Consider the following 24,984-nt stretch of genomic DNA (forward strand, 5'->3'; position numbering starts at 1 on the left):
AAAAAAAAAATCCTGCAAATTTAACTAGTAGAAGAGTAGAGTTGAGTAGAGCATGAGGTTTTCCAAGATCATTGGTAACAAGATACCCCTTTATAGTCCACTTTGACATAGTGGGCCACATTCTGTTCTCACCAATGAAACGCCCTTGCCTTCATGAGCTGAGAACAGATTTTGGCCTAAGAACATCCCAGCGACCCCCACATAATTCAAGAATCATGTTTTTATGCTTATTGCATGAAAGTAGAAAGATTTAACGAACAGAGCATCACAAACTGAAAGTCAAAGCTTTCCATTAAGAATGAGCTGGCATCTACACAGAAGTTTCCATTTTCTCTTTTGTAAGACTGAAATAATAATATAATTGGATCCTGCCTCTGAGATCTGAGCTTACTTGTTTACCCTGATGTTTTTCCTTACTCAGTGGAAAAGGGCTTGATTAAAAGTTTAGAAATGCATCATTAATTCAGGAATCTAGCTTCTAACTATACCCCTTTCCCTTTTCATTCCTTGTTCCCTCCCCTCCCACACAATAAAGTTCTATCTCCCCAGTTCATGCAATTTTAAACATTTTAGATATCAACATTCATGAGCCAGTTAAGGGGGGGGGGAGGGGGAAGAAGCTGGAATACCTACTGCAAAAACATGCCAGACTTGTTATTGATTTGACAGACCCGACTGCTTCCTTGTCAGTGCTCAGGTGTGAAAGATAGTTTTACACAAATGAATCACTCTTGCCACATCTTGGATTTTGATCTGAAGTGATGGAAGCAGCTTCTTTGAAATGCATACAACTTATGGCAAGTGTTGAAACAGGTTCATCACCCAAAGCAAATAGAGATTTCAGAAATCCTTGTAAATGTTTCAATGCAGGTATACATTGAGGGGCGGATGGAAGGGGAACTTTTCTTCCACTAGGCATAAGACTAAAATGGCTGTATTGAATTACAGGAACAAACTCCTCCCTGAGCACACATGTTTCTATAGAGGTCCAAGTATTTTGTTGAAGGGGGAGCAAAACAATCTGGTTAAAATTGGATGCATGTTTTGTGCTTGATGGTGGTTTTGGTGATGCAAAGCAGGCGTGGTGGATGGTTGCTGAGCAAACCCTGCAACTTTGTAAAATGCCAGCTAATTAATTTTCTCATTTGAGTTGCCTGTATTTTTCAAAGCATCAATGAGTTCACCAGGGCAATGCAGGTGTACCCTGCCCACCATCTGTTCCAGCTATTGACTTACACTCCCAAGTGGCTAGAATTCTCTCTCCTTGTTGTCATGTTTTCTTTCTTGTCTGGAAATGCTGACTGCCCTGACACTTATGCAGCCGTAAATCCCAGTATGAGATGTTAGTTTCTAGTCAAGATGGCAATAATGCAAAACCAAGTTATCAAGGTTTGGCCACTCTATCATTTTGACTGTGAGATTGTATATTGGGAATTTATCACATAGCCATTCTGTACCTGAGTGCCAGAAGTCAGGTGCTGTAGTTATTTAAGAGCTAAAATATATTGAACTACAGGGTCTTTCTTTATCTTGCTCACTGTATGGCTGTTTCTCTTTCATTCAAAACAATGGTAGTGCTAAATAAATATTATTTTCAAAGTGATTTTTTTTTGCAATCCACTTTTTTTGCACTTAGCAAGTAAGCATTTAAACTCCAACCATTTCAGGACATAATTAGACCTAATGGGTTGCTTGTAATGTGTCAGGAGATTCAACATGTGAGAATTAAAACAAATGGCTAAATGGAAGTGTCTCTCTTCAATTCATTGTGGTCCTACTGTCTTTATTCCTGACAGCTCTGAATTAAAATAGACTTACACATTTTCTGGTTGATGGTGTATTATTAACGCTATTAAGAAAGTTGCTGGAGCAAGAACTCTTTGGGATCAGATCCTTTCTTTGAGCTGGCTGTGCTGAGTAAGGACTGGCCTGTAATTTGCAGTAACATCATGGTCTGTAGAAACACCAGTCTTAATAATGATGTAATATGCTTTTTCTTTTATCTACAGTTGGTGTTTAATACAGTGCTAAAATCAATTGAAAGCTACCTTAATCATGCAGCTCAAAAGAACACAGCATCTTGCAGGTGACTTTGTATATCAAAGTCCTTTAATTATTTGCTCTTTCCTATTATTAGTACGACGAACAACCATTTCCTGCATTCTGTAAGAGAACTAATTAAGCTCCAAACCAACCCACACCTCCTCTCATTTAAAAAAAAAACCCTGTATCTAGTAAACCCAGAATATACACTCATAGTAAAGCTGAAAGTTTTTATTATATGTTTGAAAGAAAACATACATAGGTGTGAAATTGAGCTAACATATCCTGTATTTTCAGAAGGCAGGAAAAAATTGACTGAGATTTCTAAAGTAAGATAAAGTTTTTATATTTCCTGACTGGTCCCATGTTTAATCCTAGGAAAACATACCAAATGTTGGCATCGTTCAATGCAAGAATTTGCTCTATTCCCTCCATAAATAATCTCCAGAGAGAGATCTACCTGGACTTACATATCTTGAGTTCTCAAAATTGAGAAACCTGTTATCTGATGGGCTTATCTTCACATGGAGAAATCCCCGATTAACTCCACATGTGGACACTTTGAAAGCTAAATTCAAGTGAGTTAAGCTAAACAGTAACAAGGCACTCTTATTCTGGAATAAGAATATCCATATGTGTAGTGAACAGGGGTGAAAGTAATATTTACCAGTATGGGGGCCTGCTCCGGAAGGGGCGGGGCTGGGGATCAGCCTCCCCTAGCCAGCCCATCTGTGATGCCTGTTCCGTGCCGCCCGGGGCTCCAGCAGCGATTTAAAAGGGCCCAGGGCTCCGGCCACTGCCACAGTAGCAGCAGCGGTGGCCGGGAGCCCTGGACCCTTTTAAATCGCCAGGGCAGCTGCCTCTCTTTCCCCTCCCATCAGCGGCCCTGCCGGTAGGGTCCCTTCCAGCAGGGCCACCAATGGTGGGGCAAAAGGAGCAGTGATGTTAAAGCAGTGCCGCAACAGCGCTTTAAAGTCAGCTGCGTACAGGCCGGTACCGGCTTCTTACCATTGCACTGTACTGGCCTACTTTCACCCCTGGGAGTGAATCAGGAATAACTCTATGTGTAGACAAGCCATTAAAAATGTGATTCAGCAGTTGGATCACCTCCATTTGTTATAGCCTGGTCAGTCACTTCCTCCTGTACTGCAGGCAGTGCAGTCTTCATTGTTAGAGGTGTTTCTGTCTTGGAAATGGAGTCCATTTGTATTGGGGGGTGCACATTGAAAGACTTTTGAAAAGATTCTGATGTGAAGTAATAAATGAATGGGTCAAAGCAGCAATTCATTGTTGCAATGCATAATGTGATTGGGTACATTGTCCTAGCAAATCTCTCCAAGGAGCAGTTTGCTATGGCTTGAGATCGCACAAGAGCATATAAGAAAAGTATGGAATTGTAGGGCACAAAGCATACTACAAAAATGGCCACATGCACAATGATCATCTTTAGTACTTTCTCTTTGTTTGTCCCAATCTGAGATAATGTAGCAGGTTTCCGGAGAGTTCTCAGAACCAGTGAAGAGCATGTGAGGTTGATTAGCAAGGGAATTATGAATCCTACCACTTCAATAAATATAGTGATCTTAGACAAATAGGTCTTCCAAACAATTTTGGAAAAACCCTCAAAGCAGGTTGTGCTAGTGTTGGAGACGTTGGTTGTGGAGAACAATGATGCTAAAATTCCTCCACTGAGGACTAGTATCCAGACTCCTGCACACACGATGGCTGAATTTCTCCTTGTCCGAATGGTACGAGATCTGAATGGGTAGACAATAGCCAGGAAACGGTTGACACTAATGCAGGTGAGGAACAGCATACTGCCATATATGTTGGTGAGAAATGCAGTCCCTGAAATCTTGCACAGAGTGTCCCCAAAAGGCCAGTGCCTGTTGAAATTATAGAATATTTTAAAAGGCAAAGTGAATACAAAGAGCAAGTCAGAGACAGCAAGGTTTGTCATGAAAATAGTTGTCTCGCTTCGCATTTTCATTCGACAGCAGAAAACAAACAAAGAGGAACAGTTTGTGATCAAGCCAAGGATGAATACCACACTGTATACGGCCCCATACAGGTTGTATTTAAAGGAATCATCTGTCAAACAGGTATGATTATTGCTGTGGTTTCCCATTCCAGGTTTGTGACGTGCTTTTGGAGGCCTTCAAAGCTGAATTCAGTGGCATCCATAAAATAAGTTAGTGAGCACACTCTTCCTTAAGAAACACATTCTAATGTTGTGGCTTGAATCGCTGGTGCCTCATATTTGTGATGTCCTGTCGTCCTGAGGAAGATACAAACAGTCAGTTCTGCAACTCTGTACATGAAAACACACAACCCCTTTTCACCAACACCACCACTTTCACATGTTATGGAGCATATTCTTACCACTGCAGATGTTCAGGGTTTTTTAAATGTTTATCAGGTACATTTTCTTAAAGATACATCCCATAGGTAGGTATCATGGAGTAGGTATCTTTATTCTACTTTAGAAATGTTGTGATAATGGTAGTATTTGGTTTACAATATATTTTCTTATATACTAAACCAAGAAATTTGAAATGATCTGGAAATACATCAGGAGGGAGAGTTTGTCACAAAGACCAGTTAACCATCCAGATTCTTACTGAAAGTCTATGGGAGTTGGGTGCCTAATTTACATTTGTGCCTTGAATAGGACTGCCAATCCTCCAGGATTGGCCTGGAGTCTCCCGGAATTGGCATCAATCTCCCAGTGACTACTGAAAGCAATCTGGGAGATTTTAATAGGATATTTTAAGAAAATGAGATTACGTCATGTTGGTGGTAAAAATCTCCCAGAATAGCTTCAGTCAGGGTTGGTAACTTCTTGAAATAAACCTCCCCCTAAAATCCTAAATAGGAATGGACCATCAGGTTTGGGAAACAAAAAACAAAACCTAACTCTAAAACATCACCCTTAGCTAGAACTAAATAAGATTCTGAAATGTTCAGATAAGCTCTTGGAGCTATGCAGAGAACGGAAATTCTATTTTGTGAAGGATTGTGATATTTGTCATTTCTCCGATTAGGAACGAAATCCCAACATTTTGAAATTCTCTCTGAAAGAAAATTCTGAAAAATATTTAGATACAACTTGAAACATTTTGTTTTGATTTGCATTTGTTTTAAAAAAAATTCAATTATGCTTAAATAATTGAAACAGTCATTTAAAAAAATCAAAACATTTCATTCTGAAAAGGTCAAAATGGGGCATTCTGAAATTGTTTGGAACTCTTTAGTTTTTTCTCAAACAAGATTTTGGCAAAAACATGTTTTCATTAAGTGTTTTGATGATTAAACTGTGTTCCTTAGAAAAGGGTTCTAGTGAAACTTTTCCAAACAGCTCCTTTTTTACTTCTGGTCTTTGACTAGGATCAGAACAGGAAGTATTGGAAATCCCATAGAAAATCTGGTCTCATGAGACTTCCAACCCAATTTAGCAGGCTCTAAAGATTTGGATTGTTCCGATAAGCATTTGGTTTTTTACACTTATTAGAACTAAATACTTGGAACCCTTTTGAAGTACCCTCATTAACTGTTCTATCTTGAGTCTATTTTTAAGGCCTGTGCAAAGAAGCAATCAGAACGTTTCCCAGATTAGGGAGAGAATAATTTTTTGAGCATGGCTGTATCTCTGGGGAAAGTGGGACAAGGTCAGACAACTGTAGGAGGAGTGTCTGCACTGTAAAATATAGCAAACCAAATAGAGAATATAAAGCTTGTTTCCTGTGATCTAACAACTGACCTGGTAGGTAAAACTATAGAGCATTTTTGACAGATGAAACCACTAGTTAGGAGTTGGAGCTGCATCAAAAAGAGATCTTGTGGCAATACAAATTAAATAGCAAATTTTAGGTGATATAGGATACATTATGATTCTCTGAAATAATTGAAAACATTTTTGAAATTAGAATATGTAAGCAAACAACTAATTGAAATGAAGCATGGATTAAATCAGGATAATTGGATGCATATTGTCTAACTAGTAAAATCAAGCGTTTTCTGTTTTGTATTCCCAGTGAGAAAAAGTACATTGTCAGACAATATTTCTTGCATGCAAGTTATCTGTAAACCAACTGTAAAATGTCCAGTGCTCAAAACTTTACTAAAACCTACTCTACTACAATGAAAAGAACAGGAACTTCTCATTTTCCTCATCACAAAACTTCATCAAACGACAGGCATGAATTCTGGCCCAATCTAGGAGTGACCAGAAAACTGTACATATACTGTAAATACTGCAAAAGCAGCATTATATGCCAGTTTTCTAATCAGTGCCCTGCCTTGTCCCTTAGAGATTATTCCTGCTAAGAGCACCGATCTGTGTATAAGTAGGTGCATAGGAGTTAGTGCGGAGTCAGATCAGATGGACCACGGCCCTGATCTCTAAGCCTTACCTTGGAACTGCACCTGTGTCACAGCGCGCTTACACAACAGCCTCTCTCTAGGTTCTGGAGGAGCCAGGATTGGGGCAAAAAACTTCTGCCCCAGGCTGCCCCGTTTATTCATGGGCTTCCTAGGAATTGCTAACTGTATGTGCATCGGTTTGTCTGAATTTGGTCTGTGGTTTCCTGGCAGTTTTTGGCACACGCTTTTAAACACAGTTCAGTAAACTTTTTTATCTTTACTTATGTTTGAGATGTGCAGTTGCTATGAGGATCCTGGTTAACACACACTCAAATCAGAAGAAGACATACCTTTATCTGATAGCTGTTGGCTGTGTGGCATGACAAATGAGATCGAAGCCAACATTCAGATGTTTTCTACACTACAAACAAACAGACGCTTCCTTATGTGAACTGTCTTTAAAAAAAAATGTAGGGGGCAAAATGCTCTTCTGGTGTCTGTCAACTTTGTAATCCACACATTTTCTCTCTTTCACTATTTCAATGTCTGCTTTACTAAATTCATGACAAATTGAATTTCATTGCCAAGCAGTAGGAAACAGAACACAGAAGAAAATTCCACAGAGATTTGTTTTGGAAGAGATACTACAAAAATACACTTTCTTTAATTGTGAAGTAATCTAAAATTATCATAGGATGACCTACACATTTAGCTGGCTATATCTATATCAAATGAATTTGTATAGGTTTTATATTTTGCCTGCCTTTAAGGCAATAATTAACCAGGTTCACAAATATATGTAGTTCCAACAGGGATGGTTTGCCTCATAACTTAAACCTCAGTCTACTATATTAACTTCCTGGCTTCTAACCCACATACAGTGTATAAACAGACTGCACTTTATCTCCATCTGTAATGTTTATGTTGAAATTTAACTTGCATAAATAGATTTCTTTTTTTTCCTCATTGAGAGCCAGGTTTTCCATGTGGCCTCAATGTAGGATCCATATATGTCCAAACGTTGGAGGGCACAATTTTGGGAACCTATGTTTCTACTCACCCAAAACTTACATCAGATCGTTGGATAGTCAATTTTCCCAATTTGTGTACGTGGTCCTGCATTTTGGCAGCCCCAGACTGTGCGTTCAGAAACAAAGGCGTGCATATTTAAAGGGTATTTTGAAATATTTACCATTATTGTTCACAATCAAGCTATGTTATGTGCCAGCAATATGAGCTACATACAATGCAGCTCAAGTGCTCTGGAGAAAAGATGCTGGATCATTTAATTTTTTTGTTTTCATTTAACAAGGAGCCACATGAACATATTTCACTTTCCTGGTGCATCAGTCTGAGAATTGTCTACCAACAATTGTCCAAACTAGGTTATGATCTAGAAAATATGAACCCATGTTGTTTACCAAATTACTCAAACTGAGTCATTCACTTTCAATTACAAGGTGTCAGGGTCTATAATTTTAATGCTTTAAATATAAGATACATTCTCCTTCTCTCTAACCAAAATTAAATCAACAGCAAATTTTCCCTGCCTGTCATACTCACCATCCTATCACTCATTTGGGAAAGATTAAGAAGATCTAGCTTCACGTTTTTAACATGCCAAGTTCAGTGCACATCAAATAAACAAAGTAACTTGGAATTCTGTTTTTCAGGCAGACCAGATCTTTAGATTCATTGTCCGCTGTACAAAGTGTACAAATTCTAGTTCAGCAGTTGTTAGAAGTGATGCCATAATGGAATATAGAAAAGTGCTTTTACATTAGAGTAGTGAATAACTGGGAGCTTCACGTGACTCTACATCTTTTGTCAGGTATGCCAGTTCAGCCCCACTGAGAGTGAAGCCAGCAGTGTTGCAACAGATAATTGACAGTCAAGCTTGCTCTCACTCAATTCTCATGTGCTATAGGGATCACTTTCACCTGCCATGCACTGAAAATTAAGGAAGTCGCCTCGTCTTTCTTAAAATACATGATCCCTTTGTTTCTGACTCCATTGTCCTTACACACTATGACACTCATTATTGCCACATCGTAGCTTCTCGAGGCACTGTAATTATCAAATATATTTACTTGGCTTCCAGAGAGCTTTTAATTTGGGAAAGAAGTATATTTGCACTGAAAATATTGCTCTTGACACACAATAAATGAACTGTTCAAAAAAAAAAAAAGGAAAAACTGAGCTCGTCTTATTTTATTCATGAAGCTGCCTTCTTTTTGTTGCTTTTGACATCTTTCCCTACACGTTAGCCATTGGAGGCCCAGTATAATACAGTATGAACTCAGTGCTAACTGTAAGTATACCTAGACATTCTAGGTAGGGTGGCCAGGTGCCTGATTTTCGACCAGAAAGTCCGGTCAAAAAGGGGACCTGACAGTGTCCGATCAGATCTACTGACCGACACTCAGAGTTCGGTTACTGTGGGCAGCCCCTACTCAGCCAAAGCTGTCTCCTACCTACATTGGGCGGCTACAGCACCCAGCTGTGGTTGCGCAGGCGAGTCCCTCCTAACCCAGGAAGGGGGAAGCGGACTGAGGAGGGGGTGGGGCCTCAGGGCAGCAAAGATGCACTGTGGAGGATGTTCCAGAACTCCTGATGGAGTGTCCGGTTTTCAAACATTATGAAGTTGGCAAGCTTAATTCTAAGTATATTTCAATCCCCCGCAACACAGGTAGAGATGGACCTCTTGAGGTCCCCTTCAGTGCTATATGTCTGTTTTATATGTTATGCATAAAATATACATTAATTGGATCACTTTTACTTTGCAAAACTACTTTGGAATCAAAACTTGCAAATCACATCATCTCAATACATTTGCTTTTTTCCCTTGCTTTTTATACTAACTTAGTGGAGATGTAAAGTGATCTGAACATTGTTAACATGAATATTTAAGAAGTCGTGTGGGTATACAACAAATAAAAATTAAATGGCTTGTTGATTTTCTTAGTTTGACTCAGATTGCCAAAGCCTTTCAAAATTCTGACGGAATTATTGTGCTTAATGCACTTTATGACACAAAATAGTGTTACACAAATAGGACCAAATTTTGGAAGGTGTACCTGTGTGCATGACAGAAAAGCCATAGGCCAGGAGGTGATGCGACAGAATTGCTCTGGATTTCCTCATGCAAATAGGCTAGCGTACAGGCCTTTCATGACCAAAGAGTTGGGGTGCAAGGGTCATGGGGTCTTGGCTGTATGATTCAGTACATACAGCCTCTGCCCCAGTAGTAGACCATTATGTATTGCCCTTGCACACAGCATGACAACTTTTCCTACTCTTGGCAAGAACGGCATGAAAAGGCTTTTGCATCATTATTGTGCATCCAGTTGATAGAATATAAAGATATGGCTCCACAGTGTGTAACACTGCACTAAAACATGTCTTATGCATCATGTCTACGAAGCCTAGTGAGATGAGTTAAGGTCAAAGTCACTATAATCACTGATTTGGAATTTTCTCCCTTTTGTCTGTTTCTAAGGTTACTTGGATTAGGTAGAGGTTTTGGATGGGAATTTATTTTGGTCTAAAGACAGTTTTAGTTTTTCTTCAGATTTATTAGGGCATAAACCTGTGTAAGGGCTGCAACATGTAGATTCTTCTAGACTTGCATGAGAACTACTGATATGAGACTGTAACACATCTCTGTAAATATGGACCCTATAGATATGGTTTGTTTTCTTAATGCAAAATGAGATTGTGTGACAAATCTAAGGTATTTCTAATAGACATGTCACGGTAGCATCTAGTTATCAAGCATTTCTGGTGTCTTACAAGGTTTAAGTTAAAAAATTAACAACCCTGAATCCAGAACCCCAGCTAGCATTTGGGATAGTAATAAAGCCAGCTCATATGACTTTATTGTGAGTCTTGCAATATATGTTGATTTTTGTCTGAAAGCTTACATTACTCTTTCTTTTTTTTTTTTAGGAAAAAGTTTTTTGCCCTTATGGTTAGGGGTGTCATTTCAGAAAAATTCTGAGATGGGAGCAAAGTTGTGTCAGCCTGGAGGATGTTCTCTGTCCCAAATAGGATCACAAATGAGAAACTAAGCAATTATTGCTTTCCTAATGACAGGTTTCAGAGTAGCAGCCGTGTTAGTCTGTATCCGCAAAAAGGGAGTACTTGTGGCACCTTAGAGACTAACAAATTTACTAGAGCATAAGCTTTCGTGAGCTACAGCTCACTTCATCGGATGATTCCTTCATTCCTAATGTCATCCAAAATTGAGGGGGGGAGGGGTGTGCAAAAAGTGGAAGAGATAATGGTAGGATGACCAGATGTCCCGTTTTTAAAGGGACAGTCCTGTTTTGGGGGACTTTTGCTTATATAGGTACCTATTAATCCCCACCCCCTGTCCTGTTTTTTCACGTTGCTATCTGGTAACCCTAGATAATGGAGCATATAGACCTATGAAAAGTTGGGATGGGGGGAGACAACTTCCCCCTTGCCTTTAGCAAATGATGTCCCTGCTTATGGTTTTGGAGAGAGAGCCTGAAAAAATGATCTAAGTACAGTCTAAAGGCTCAAACAAATCTGTTTTTTGGGAACTCATGATTTTTGAACACTCAGGTCTGGCAATATTGTAAAGATATGAGACAAGTGCCGGTAAAAGACTGATCTTTATTTCCTGGCCTCAGTCGCATAACATAGGGTGGGGTCACAAAAGGTTGCCCCCCGTCACACAGCAGGAGTAGGTGTTCACTGACTCCATTGGCTACTGGTAGAGGAAACAGTGGGGTTTTTTTTTTAATTGGACATTCATTTGAAATAAGGTTAATCTAGAATTAGATTCAGGCACTACACCTTCCCCTGCCAGTTATTGTGGTTTTAAAGTAACTTTTTCCTATTTTCAAAAGTTTATTTTTCCTCTTTCCTGTTGATGTGTGAAAAAGCCACATGAACAGAAGAAACCGGTTGACGGACAACAGAAAACAATGAAACTGTCTATAAACAAAGTGTTGTTAAATGTACAAAGTAACTGAAAGCAGAAAAGAGACTTTTTTCTAATCTTGCAACTCTAGTAATCCTAGGTGTTATCTGTGACAATAGTAGGAAAACATATTCAGATAGAGTGTGACTTTTAAGTGGTCCCTTAAAAGCCTCTAACTCCAAAGAGCCAAACAAGATCCTCCGACACACAAACATGCATATTTTAACAAAGCAATTTACTGTTAGGAAGATGAAATGTAGGTTACAGTGAAAGGGAGAGTTTTCTAGTGCCTTACAATAAGGGAAGGAGTCAGGCTTTCATTCATGGCTCTGGCACTGACTTGCTGTGTACCTTCAGCACCTATATTATCTCAGTTTCCCCATATTTACGAGCACAAATGCTACTTACCTTTGAACCTTGCAGGGAGTTTCGAGAGGGAGTTCTCCAGGTGAAGGAGGAGCAAATACGGGACCCTTGGGGCAAGTGGCTGTCTGTAGTGTGTGTCTGTGTTTGGGGGTTACTTGCTGTGTGCTGAGCCTGTGTTTGTCTGTTTGTTTGTTTGAAGGACCGTGTGCTGTGGCTGGCAGTTGGAAGCTGTGAGCTTCTAAACAAGGTTTGAAATCTAGAATCATAGAGCACTGTTCAGAGGCTGAGCCTTAGTCAGGGGGCGGGGCTATCAACAAGGCCAGGGCTTTATAAAGCAGTGAGCAAGCGACCAGGGACCGCTAACAGGGAGTTTTGAGAGGGAGTTTGGAAAGGGGGTGAGGTACACTTGCCATTGTTTAAAACCTTTAAACTAAACTATAATCAAAACTCCTTGATTTAAACAAAAACCCTGTCATTAATCTAGGTAGCTGTAGGAGAAAATGCAGGCAGAAGCTCAGCAGCAGAGTGGGGGCTATCCCGTTTATTGCACTCAGTGTAGCATGTATGATTACCTGCCTCTTGTGGGTGGGTGACGTGTGCATTTGGTGCAAGAGCTCCTGGCCCTCAGAAACAGTGCATGGGCTTTGGAGGCCAGGGTGGCGGAACTGGAGGAGCTAAGGGAGGCAGAGAGGTATGTTGATGAGGCTTTCCGGGACACTGTAGATTTGTCCCACCTCCGGTCAGACCGCCCCTGCACTGTTAAGGAGGATGAAAGGCCCAGAGAAGGAGAGGAGTCAATGGGAACAGAGGTAAACCTTCCCATAGTTGGGACCCTCCTTCCAGATGATGTTGGGGTATCCTCTTGCACTGAGGTTACCTCTCTGGGGGAGGGAACTCCAGTCATTAGGAAAAGGCAGGTGTTAGTAATAGGAGATTCGATCATTAGAAACATAGATAGCTGGGTTTGTGATGACCAGGAGAACTGTATGGTGACTTGCCTGCCTGGTGCAAAGGTTGCGGATTTCTCGAGGCATCTAGATAGACTTATGCGTAGTGCTGGGGAGGAGCTGGTGGTCATGGTACATGTAGGTACCAGTGACATAGGGAAGGGTAGGAGAGACATCCTGGAGGCCAAATTTAGGCTGCTAGGAAAGAGACTGAAATCCAGGACCTCTATGGTGGCATTCTCAGAAATGCTTCCAGTTCCACGTGCAGGGCCAGGTAGGCAGGCAGAGCTTCAGAGTCTCAATGCGTGGATGAGACGATGGTGTGGAGAGTACGGGTTTAGATTTATTAGGAACTGGGGAAACTTTTGGGATGGGGGAGCCTATAAAGGAAGAATGGGCTCCACCTAAACCAAAGTGGATCCAGACTGCTGGCACTTAACATTAAAAAGGTTGCAGAGCAGTTTTTAAACTAAGAGATGGGGAAAACTGATTGCTGCAGAGGCGCATGTGGATCAGACAGAGACTTCTCTGAGAGGAGAGTTTATTGATAGAGATTCTCTAGGTTTTAGTCAGGAGGAGAGGATGGAAGAGGATAAAGTATGGGCCAGATCAGACGAGAAACGTTCACATAAAGAATCTGACACATCAGAAAAGGGCAGACAAACGATGACAAGTTTTTCAAGTGCTTGTACACAAATGCTCGAAGTCTAAATAATAAGATGGGTGAACTAGAGTGCCTCGTGTTAAAGGAGGATATTGATATAATAGGCATCACAGAAACCTGGTGGAGTGAGGACAATCAATGGGACACAATCATTCCAGGAATATATCGGAAGGACAGAACAGGTCGTGCAGGGTGGGGAGGGAGTGGCACTATATGTGAAAGAAAATGTAGAATCAAATGAAATAAAAATCTTAAATGAATCCACATGTTCCATAGAATCTGCATGGATAGTAATTCCATGCTCTAATAAGAATTTAACAGTAGGGATCTATTATCGACCACCTGACCAGGACAGTGATAGTGACAAAGAAATGCTAAGGGAGATTAGAGAGGCTATCAAAATAAAAAACTCAATAATAGTGGTGGATTTCAATTATCCCCATACTGACTGGGTACATGTTACCTCAGGACGAAATACAAAGACAAAATTTCTTGCTACTTTAAATGACTGCTTCTTGGAGCAGCTGGTACAAGAACTTACAAGGGGAGAGGCAACTCTCACAGAATCACACAGAATATCAGAGTTGGAAGGGACCTCAGGAGGTCATCTAGTCCAACCCCTTGCTCAAAGCAGGACCAATCCCCAATTTTTGACCCAGATCCCTAAATGGCCCCCTCAAGGATTGAACTCACAACCCTGGGTTTAGCAGGCCAATGCTCAAACCACTGAGCTATCCCTCCCCCCTAGTCTAGTCTTCGATCTAGTCCTGAGTGGAGCACAGGATCTGGTCCAAGATGTAACTATAACAGGACCGCTTGGAAATAGTGACCATAATATAATAACATTTAACATTCCTGTGGTGGAAAGAACACCCCAACAGCCCAACACTGTGGCATTTAATTTCGGAAAGAGGAACTATGCAAAATGCAGGAGGTTAGTTAAACAGAAATTAAAAGGTACAGTGACTAGAGGGAAATCCCTGCAGGCTGCACGGACACTTTTCAAAGACACCATAATAGAGGCTCAACTTAAATGTACACCCCAAATTAAAAAACACAGTAAAAGAACTAAAAAAGAGCCACCGTGGTTTAACAACCATGTAAAAGAAGCAGTGAGAGATAAAAAGGCATCTTTTAAAAAGTGGAAGTCAAATCCTAGTGAGGTAATTAGAAAGGAGCATAAACACTGCCAAATTAAATGTATTTAATAAGAAAAGCCAAAAAGGAGTTTGAGGAACAGCTAGCCAAAAACTCAAAAGGTAATAACAAAATGTTTTTTAAGTACATCAGAAGCAGGAAGCCTGCTAAACAACCACTAGGGCCCCTGGACAATCAAGATACAAAATGAGCACTTAAAGACGATAAAGTAATCGCAGAGAAACTAAATGAATTCTTTGCTTCAGTCTTCACGGCTGAGGATGTTAGGGAGATTCCCAAATCTGAGCCGTCTTTTGTAGGTGACAAATCTGAGGAATTGTCACAGATTGAAGTGTCACTAGAGGAGGTTTTGGAATTAACTGAGAAACTTAACAATAACAAGTCACTGGGACCAGATGGCATTCACCCAAGAGTTCTGAAAGAACTCAAATGTGAAATTACGGAATTATTAACTATGGTTTGTAACCTGTCCATTAAATCAGCTAGTGTACCCAGTGACTGGAAGATAGCTAATGTAACGCCAATATTTAAGAAGGGCTCTAGAAGTGATCCTGGCAATTACAGACCGGTAAGTCTAACGTCAGTACCGGGCAAATTAGTTGAAACAATAGTAAAGAATAAAATTGTCAGACACATAGAAGAACATAAATTGTTGCACAAAAGTCAACATGGTTTCTGTAAAGGGTAGAGTTCTTTGAGGGGGTCAACAAACATGTGGACAAGGGGAATCCAGTGGACATAGTGTATTTAGATTTCCAGAAAGCCTTTGACAAGGTCCCTCACCAAAGACTCTTACGTAAATTAAGTTGTCATGGGATAAAAAGGAAGATCCTTTCATGGATTGAGAACTGGTTAAAAGACAGGGAACAAAAGGTAGGAATAAATGGTAAATTTTCAGAATAGAGAGGGGTAACTAGTGGTGTTCCCCAAGGATCGGTCCTAGGACCAATCCTATTAAACTTATTCATAAACGATCTGGAGAAAGGGGTAAACAGTGAGGTGGCAAAGTTTGCAGATGATACTAAACTGCTCAAGATAGTTAAGACCAAAGCAGACTGTGAAGAACTTCAAAAAGATCTAACAAAACTAAGTGATTGGGCAACAAAATGGCAAATGAAATTTAATGAGGATAAATGTAAAGTAATGCACATTGGGAAAATATAACCCCAACTATACAATATGATGGGGGCTAATTTAGCTACAACTAATCAGGAGAAAGATCTTGGAGTCATTGTGGACAGTTCTCTGAAGACGTCCACGCAGTGCACAGCGGCAGTCAAAAAAGCAAATGGGATGTTAGGAACCATTAAAAAAGGGATAGAGAATAAGAATATTTTATTGCCCTTATATAAATCCATGGTACACCCACATCTTGAATACTGCGTACAGATGTGGTCCCCTCATCTCAAAAAATATATTATGGCATTAGAAAAGGGAAACTAAAATTATTAGAGATTTGGAACTGGTCCCATATGAGGAGAGATTAAAGAGGCTAGGACTTTTCAGCTTGGAAAAGAGGAGACTAAGGGGGGATATGATAGAGGTATATAAGATCATGAGTGGTGTGGAGAAAGTGAATAAGGAAACATTATTTACTTGTTCCCATAATATAAGAACTAGGGGCCACCAAATGAAATTAATGGGGAGCAGGTTTAAAACAAATAAAAGGAAGTTCTTCACACAGCGCATAGTCAACCTGTGGAACTCCTTGCCTGAGGAGGTTGTGAAGGCTAGGACTATAACAGGGTTTAAAAGAGAACTAGATAAATTCATGGAGGTTAAGTCCATTAATGGCTATTAGCCAGGATGGGCAAGGAATGGTGTCCCTAGCCTCTGTTTGTTAAAGGGTAGAGATGGATGGCAGGAGAGAGATCACTTGATCATCGCCTGTTAGGTTCACTCCCTCTGGGGCATCTGGCATTGGCCACTGTCAGAAGACAGGATCCTGGGCTGGATGGACCTTTGGTCTGACCCAGTATGGCCGTTCTTATGTACCTCATGGGTGCTGAGGCTGAAATAATTGATGAAATCCTGGCTCCACTGATATCAGTAGCAAGAAGCCAATTGACTTCAGTAGGGCCAGGATTTCACCATGTTTCAGTGCTGTCGATCCCAGATGAAATGCATTAGACAAAAAGCAAAGTTTTAGACTACTCCAGAGCTGGGGTCATCTGAACCTTTGGCATAATCCTGGGTCCCAACAGGCCCTTCTAGCAGCCAGGAATCAGCGAGGGGTAGACTCACCTTGGCCACACCCCCTTTCTCTTGGCCTCTCCCACTGTAGGGGTGGGATAGGAGAAACTGTGGTGGTTCTGGGCAGTGTCCCCACTCCCACTGCCCATGAGAGCCCAGCACCTGCACTGCCCACCCGTGGCGGCGCCGCATGAACCCCGGACAAAGGGGCCAAGGCCATGGCTGGGCGCAGACATGGTGCGGGGCTGGGTCACCTTGGAGACAAGCCCCAACCCTTCTCCCAGGACCCTGCTGCTGCCATAGCTGGCCTATGGCTGCCTGACAAAGGGCTGCACACCAGTCCGAGCAAGTGGGGAGCAAGGCTGGTGTCCTGCCAGGGCCCAGCTTGTGGGGCAGGGGGAGGGGTGTTGGTGAACAAGCAGGTCCCACCCCATAGGGATGGCTGGGCCTGCCTGGGGAGTCTCCACTGAGCGGCCCTAGCCTGCAGCACTCGCAGCAATTGGGGGAGGGAGCAGTGGCATGTAACCCCCCACACCTTGCCTCCGTTTGGGGAGGCAACCCCTCCTGTCCCCCAACCTGCACCCATGGTCCTACAGCTCCTTTTTGCACTAGCAGAGGAGAATAAAGTGGCCAAAACAGGAGCCAGGATTAGGGTTGTTCTTCCTAGAGATTTTTCTTCACTGAATGTGGAAAGGGAAACCTGATCTATATAAATTATAATCCTAAAGGATCACCCTTTGTTTCCTTTTGGATTGATCGGCACTGTTGTAGACTCTTCTAACAGTCCTTGGAGAGCTACAAGGCGTTTCCTGTGCATGGCGACTTCTCTGTGCTCTATCTGTTTTGTGTTTAGCTCATTAAAACGTTTTCCTTTTATCGGAATGGTGAACTGACCTAACCAATGATCACATGCTGACCTTCAGGGCAAGATACTTTTTTTTTTCCTTTCACTAAAAATGCCTTCTTCCCAGACCCCTCATCCCCTAATCTATTCTAAGATTAGAGCTACATTCCAGTAGATGTTTCAAACTGTCACCATAATGTGTGTGTACACTGATGTGGTAAACTTGATCCTCAATTCATACATATTAATGGATTATTATTAGTAAAAAGAGAACTCAACCTTTTGGGCCTAACTTTCAAAGGAACCTCAATATGATGTCTGAAGACTGAGACTGTAATTTTGCGTGTGTCTTTTTTCATGCCCAAGTCTCTTACTGGGTGGATCTCTCTTTACACTGGTATAGCTAGATCTAATGTAGTGCTGCTGTTGGCCAGCATAGCAGTAGACCATGCAAAATCTGGAAAATCCAACAGAGAATGTAGTATAGAAAACAATCAATGAAAAATTATTTTAAAAACCCTGTTATGCTTGTGACCTAACCAGTTAGCCAATGTTTGGAGTTTAGTAGGTTGTTTCCATTAGAAGGAGAAAATGATGTTGGAGTCAGGTATTTCTTTGATGCAATCCCATTTATTTACAAAGAATGTACAAAGTCCTATTTCCCTGAACACAAGAGGAATCAAACAGGAAGGAGTTTCTTTGTTCCAAGTTCAAAGTCCCTTTCCAGCCAGCACTCTGCCCAAAAGTTCCCTCTCTCTTTTGGATTTCTCTCTCAGCCATGTCTTCAGTGCTTCTCTTGCTGTCTTGCTGGGCTTTTGGCCTGCTTCTCTGCATGTTCTCTGGGTGCTTCTGCTCTCACATGCACACCTCTATCAGATAATTCCCAGTAAAACCCCACTGCCCAATAAGTCACTTTTCTGACCAGCCTTGCATATGGCCTGTGTTTGGGGCAGGGGCTCCTACACTTTCATCTATCTTACTGTAAAAAGAAGCTTAACTGCATCTTACATTTATCCTGAATGAATGGTGTCTTATGCCCACCAGCTTCAGTGACGTTTCACTCAGCCTCCATCAGAATACAAATAAGTCTCAGGATTTTGCAGTTATAAAACTCTGTGATGAGGGGATTACAGGTCTGATCTCCTTTGAGGTGTTTCACTCCTCCCTCACTGAAGTCAGCGGGAGTTGAAGGCACTCAGCATCCCACAAGAGTGCTCCAGAACTTTCAGGATGTGCACCCTGCACTGGTTTGGTAGGTGATCTTATTGATGTAATAAGGCTCTCTCAAAGGGCCTGATCCTGGAAAGTGCTGAGCACCCGCAACTCCCACTAAAGTCTATGGACTAGATCCTCATCTGGTGTAAATGGCCGTATTGCCATTTACTGCACTGGAATGGTGCTGCTTTGCACTAGCCGAGGAGCTGACTATTTTTGGGTATGTTTACACTGCAATGTAAACTCAGGGTTAGTAGAACTTGAATTAGCAGACCCTGGGTTTGTTAACCCAGAGCTTGAGTGTCTACATTCATTTGTAACCACAGGTAAGGAATTGTTGAACCTGCGGTCCCAACGTGAGGCTCCAGCATCTGCACTGCATTATGGAGGCCTGAGTCCAACAACCCATATCCGAGACTTCCTAGTGCCCTCCCAAAATATGGCTGCTCTAGCTCTGTGTTTGTGGTACAGTATGGGGGGAAAATTGACTGTCCACCAAACTTGTCTGTCCAGAAGACAAAGAAAGTTGGCCGGTGGGATTGTGAGATACATCTGGTGGACTCCCAGCTGGTGGAGTCCAATGGGCCTGCATCTACACTGCAGAGCAACAGGGTCCCAGCTGATTCAGTCTCAGACCCTCCAACTCGTGGGCTCCTGGGACCGAGCCCTGCATTAGCACGATTTGTGTGTAGACAGAAGGGGGGTTAGGCTTGAGCCTGAGTTTGAACCCTGAGCTTACACTGCAGTCTAGACATAGCCTGAGAGTTGAAGGTACTCAGCACCTCCTTGGAGTTAGATTATCACATGGTTTTGGACATTAGGCATCCATATCTTATATGTCACAGGTACCTTTGCCAAAACTGATGTAAACTGACCTAGAGGCTTGATTGGTGTTTTCATAGAAGCATCTATACCCTCTCACAGAGAAAATGTCATATTCCTAACCAGCATTCTCCAGTAAATCAGGCTTTTATTTTGTTTTGTAAATTGAAAAAAATTCAGTAAATTATAATGAAAATACATAAGAGAAAACACACCCGAGTGCTGAAAGCTAACAGACAGCGAGAGTTGTGACATCTTACTCCTTCAGTAATAAACTACAGGGAGCAAAGCTATAATAATGGAATAAAGCTAGAATGATTTGTCCTTAGAAAAACGCAGATTCAGAGACACCATAATTTCATTCCCATAATTCAATGTCTAGATGCCATATTTCCAAGAATGACAGAGAATGGTGGGAAAACTACAGCATGGTTTGAGGGGAGGTGGTGTTATTTTTGAGTAATGCAATACAACTCATGTTTAACTTGAAAACAAAAACATCTTTTCAGATGTGACTTTCTTTGTGAACATACATAACTTTTTAAAGTATTATGAAAAAGCATATTGTGTGTATTTCATTAAGACCTATGATACAAAAAGCAAGCTATTGTTGCCTTCGTATGTATTCATTTCTAAAGTTGAATGACTGATGAACACTGTTCAAATTCACTTGCTCAAACTTGCCAAGCTAAAGATAGTATTTGAATTTTCTAGAAAACAAAACTACAAATAATTCGGAAATAATTCATTTAAGGGGGATCAGGACAGGCTAAACTGTTACTGAAACTGAACTGGTCTTCACCCTTTCATCACTACAAATAATTCATTTAAGGGGGATCAGGACAGGCTAAACTGTTACTGAAACTGAACTGGTCTTCACCCTTTCAGAGCACAGTCTCTCTTGAGTAAATGCAGGAGATGGTGCATTTGAGCAAAACATGTACCACCACTGTCTGCTCTGGTGAATAGATAACTTCTCTTTCCAGTAAAATAATTAAGCTTTTGTGAAAGGTGGTGGCTTCATGTCCCCAGAGCCTAAGTCATATTATTTATGGAACAAGCATAGCAGCAGAGCAACCCTTTATACCCACTTGACCTGGTAAGACCCCACTGGGGATGGATGGGGATTTCAGGCTCCATACCCATTCAGTCCTATGTCTGTCTGTTGGGATAGTTAAATAGAATGTCATTTGTGGCAGTAGACAGCTGTCCATGCAAATGGCCAGGGACTGGATTGATTTAATCAGCTCGCTTTCCGTATGGAAGGCCAACAATGTGTCATATGGTAATTAATGTTCTTCACTACCAACCTGGTCTAAATTCTAGCAGGCAAGCTAGGGCTGCAATCTTCTATAACTAGATGTCATGTTTTGGTGAACTCTAACAAACACAAATATATCTTAAAAAATTAACATAAGTAGACTGACCAATCAGGAAGAATATGGATATAAATACTTTGACAATTGTGGTCAAATTGACTGAAGAAATCCTATAATATTAATACAAATACAGAGCAATTTTATAGTGATTTACACGTAGACAGCTCTTTGCAAACATTTAATAAACCTTGTAATGCTGTTAATCCTATGAGATATGGCAGGGTTTTAATTATGGTTTTCCCTATTTTGGAAACTGATCCAGAACTTAGAGGGTCTGGTTTTGCACCACTGAAGTCAATGGGGACAGGCTCAGACCCAACCTGCATGTAAGGGTATGAATTCTCTGCAGAGTTGGCCTGGATGTGAGTGACCACACTGTAAAACCACACCCAAGTTACTGTGTCCTAACTGATGCTGTGTTCCCCCATGCGTGTCATTAGGACTTCTGTGGGCACATCCCATGAGTCTTCATGCTGCAGTAAGCTGAGCTGCTCTGATTCTTTCCCAGTGAATTGTGGGAGAAGTTCTGTTTTGAGCACATGGGTGAAATTGTGGGAAGGCATTGGTGGACTATCAATAATGCAGTGATTTAGACTGCATCCTCACTGCAAAGTGGGTGGGTTACCTGTCCAAGTGAAAGCAGAATCTCAGCTCTAACCCAGGGTTGAAAGCACTTCTCTCAGGTGAGAGGTTTTTGAGGTTGGATAGGACAGGGGCTAGGAGCGACACCTGGGTAAAAGCCTGGGCTAATTCTGAAGTGCAGACATACCCTGAAAAGTGGCAGTACTAGATACTAGACTATAGGTTTCCTATTCCTAGTCCCATGTTCTATCGTTATGTTTAGGGTGACCAGATGTCCCGATTTTACCAGGACAGTCCTGATTTTTGGAGCTTTTTCTTACATAGGCTCCTATTGTCCCCCATCCCCGTCCCGATTTTTCACCACTTGCTATCTGGTCACCCTAGTTATGTTACACAGCCTCTAGGGGCGGAAAGTGCTACTGCTAGGATTGCATCTTTTCTGCTGCTTGTGATCTGCAGCACTTAGAAACTATTAACATTAATATCTCACTTCTGTCAGAAAACATGATGAGAGACAAGTTGATGTATTTTCTTTCTGTTCCTTGTCAAACCACATCTTCTGAAATGAAAGTTAATAGGTAAGTGCATTCAGGCATGATTCTATTTGTACTTTCTCTGTATGTTCTGAACTTCTATCTCCAGAATTTAAAGGACACTGGTTTTATCAACTGACCTAAACCCTAGTCAGGAGAAGTCTCATTTTTAGTCTCTAAGGAGTAAAAAGAAATGTACACTGGGTCCTTTCTCCCCTTCCCCATGTATTTCAGGACTCTTTAAGTTAATACGCTTTGAACTCTTTAAAGTAGTAAGGTTAGCTTCCTGCTAGGTTTGCTTTGGCTTTCATAGAACTAACAAGAGAAGGAGGATGGAAAAAGTATTGTAGGGTGAGAGGATATCCTCACTGAGCTTTGAACTTCCTCATCCTTTAGGTTTTGCTAACTATTCTATTCATCTATTGGAGTAATAATAAATTATAGAACTGCCTTGTCTTAAAGAAAAACTCAGCACTGTTATTTAAAAGTATTTGTGCTGCAAACCGTTCTTGAGATGGTGAAAAAACTAAGGGATTTTTATTTGTAATTCTCTTTTTAAAAGCATCACATTTTAATAATAACTAAGCATCTTATATGCCTAATAAATTTTATATTTGGTAAGTTTTTACATATACTTATAGCCAAATCATGGCCCTATTGAAATCTATGGGAGTTTTGCCATTGATTAAAAGGGACCAGAATTTGGCTGCAAATGAATGCCCCTTAATTCTTTAAAATAAAACAGTTTTACAAAATGAGAAATGTTGACTCTTATACTCAGTTCTGGAAATATAGTTTCTAGGGCCTTGATCCTGCAAAGATTTGGACTCGTGCTTAACCGTATGCACTATCACAGTGAGCTAAGCATAGAAATCTTTGCAGGATGACAGCCTAAATTAGCATTGCTTAATATAGAGCTTGCTTGTTTAAACCTAAGTTAAACAGTATCTTTCAGATACTGAATTCAAAATGTTAAAAAATGTTCTAAACAATTTATTATTGAACAAGCTGCTATTATTTGGATTAGCTGAAGCACATTAATTAGCTAATTAAACACAACTCTAACAGAGGTCCTTAATTTGTCATACTGACTTCAGGAGATAGTGTGCATTGCAATGGTTTGCACTGCAATAATTCATAGCAAGTAAGTAGTTTTGCAGAGTAATTGCATTCCAAAAACATGGAGATAATCTTTTCACTGTAAACATGTTGCTACATCACTGCAGGAAACTAGCACTTCTTTCATAGAAACAATATTATGGCTTGGGCAAGAGAAATGAAATCTTTCCCCAGATAAAAGTATTGCTAAGTTAGTACTAAAATATTCCACAATTCAAACCTAGTGGGCTAGATTTATTTCGAGTGAAATCATTTTATTGGCTCCAATAGTTACAGCTGGCATCAGTCTGCGCAGAGATTTTAAAAGTATGAAAATCAGATTCTCAGAGCTGACATTAAATCTGTACACTTTTATAACTGAACCAGAAAATTAATAAATAAAAATAGAAACTTACCCAAGAGATATAGGGCTAGAGATAGCATACCTCCAGACAGCTACCTAGTTAGCAGTTTTCAGACAGATTCCTCTCTGGCAGTCCATAGATTTATCCTTTTTTTTTTTTAAATAAAGGTTTGTTTCATCCCATAAGTAAAATCTGCCTGCTCTAGCTTTTTACGGATTGTCGTTCATCCTTTAAAATGTGAGGCTACTAGCAGTTATCTCCTTTCCTTTGTTAGGGGAGAGAAACTGCTGAATGTTGCAGCCATCATGCCTTAGGAAACAGGACGCAAGAGAAGGCCCAATGTCTATGCAGGATCTGTGGGCAGGGGAACTCTTGGGGGTCTCAATGGGAAATGTTTTTCATTGGATAAGAAGGCATTATTAGTAGCTGTGATCCCGCCCCGTCCTCTGTGCTTTTAGTCACCAGTCATTGGGCTGATTGTGTTTTTCCCTGAAGCGCCTTGCCCAGGAAAAGCACCTTTCACAGTTAAGAATTAGCAGCTTAAGTACAGCTCGACAATAGATAAAGCTTATTTCCTGAGCGGTTGGTTAGCTGACACAGCTGGTGTGTGTGTGTGTGCTTGCAGCAGAGTATTGCTTTAGACTAGCAAGTGTAAAGCAAGGGAATACCCAGGACTGAAAGCTCAAATTTTGTTTCTACAACTACAGTGATTTCCCCCCCACCCACCTACCCAATTAAAAAAAAAGCGGGGGGGAGAGATTTCTGTGTCAGGCATGCTCCAGAGAACACCCTCTGGCTGCAAAATGAAACTTTATAAAGATAATATATTAACATCTTTCCATACTTCCATACTTCCTATTGATCTCAAATTCTGTGTGCAACTGTTTAGATAAAAATGAGCTAGAACAGATTAGACTCTTGCTCTGAAGCAGTTTGCTCTGAAAGCCTTAGGTTCCTGCTTAAAACGTTTAGGAGGTAGTTTGAATTTCAAATGTTTGTGGAGATCATTATAAAGTTCACGATCTCCAGAGAGGTAGCACTTCTCAGGTCTTTATAGCCCAGTCTGCTAAATCTTACTGTCTCAGTAAATCTGGCTCCTGACTTACCAATTAACCAGGAGTTTTATTTCTATCTCTTACCTTCAGTGCCGGCCCTTCAGCTAGGAAAAGGTTTTCGGGTGTCTTCTGTCTGGGAGGAAGAGCAATGTTAGTGGACAAATTATTCAGCTTTGCTTTCTTATGGCAAGTAGTGGTTGGTTTCTTTTCTCCCAGCCTTCTCCAGCCCTCTGCTTGGGATCCTGAGTCTGCTTTTAAACTTTGGTTTTTAAAACTTAGCCAAACAGCTCACATGCCCTGATTTCATTTTGTTTATTCTCCTTTTTCTCCACTCTCTTCTGGCTGCTCTCACAGGCAGCCAAGGCCAGTAAACAACTCATTGTGAAGCTGGAGTGAATGTTATTCCT

The 24,984-nt window shown here is 41.0% G+C and overlaps 1 protein-coding gene across 2 annotated transcripts; it reads right to left on the minus strand.

The window, feature by feature from the left end:
- Positions 1 to 2,137: 2,137 nt before the first annotated feature.
- On the minus strand, positions 2,138 to 24,984 carry LPAR4 (lysophosphatidic acid receptor 4). Of its 2 annotated transcripts, none has more exons than XM_074963127.1 (2): positions 24,662 to 24,984; positions 2,138 to 4,321 (listed from the first exon to the last, which is right to left on the minus strand). In XM_074963127.1, the coding sequence occupies exon 2, from the start codon at positions 4,169 to 4,171 to the stop codon at positions 3,122 to 3,124; it is 1,050 nt and encodes a 349-aa protein (XP_074819228.1). In that variant the 5' UTR covers positions 4,172 to 4,321; positions 24,662 to 24,984; the 3' UTR covers positions 2,138 to 3,121. The 2 variants fall into 2 exon arrangements, with proteins under 2 accessions (XP_074819228.1, XP_074819227.1); XM_074963126.1 differs by lacking the exon at positions 24,662 to 24,984 and adding an exon at positions 23,574 to 23,919.

The sequence above is a fragment of the Natator depressus genome, chromosome 9 (genome assembly GCF_965152275.1).
Source record: "Natator depressus isolate rNatDep1 chromosome 9, rNatDep2.hap1, whole genome shotgun sequence".
Classification (NCBI taxonomy): domain Eukaryota; kingdom Metazoa; phylum Chordata; order Testudines; family Cheloniidae; genus Natator; species Natator depressus.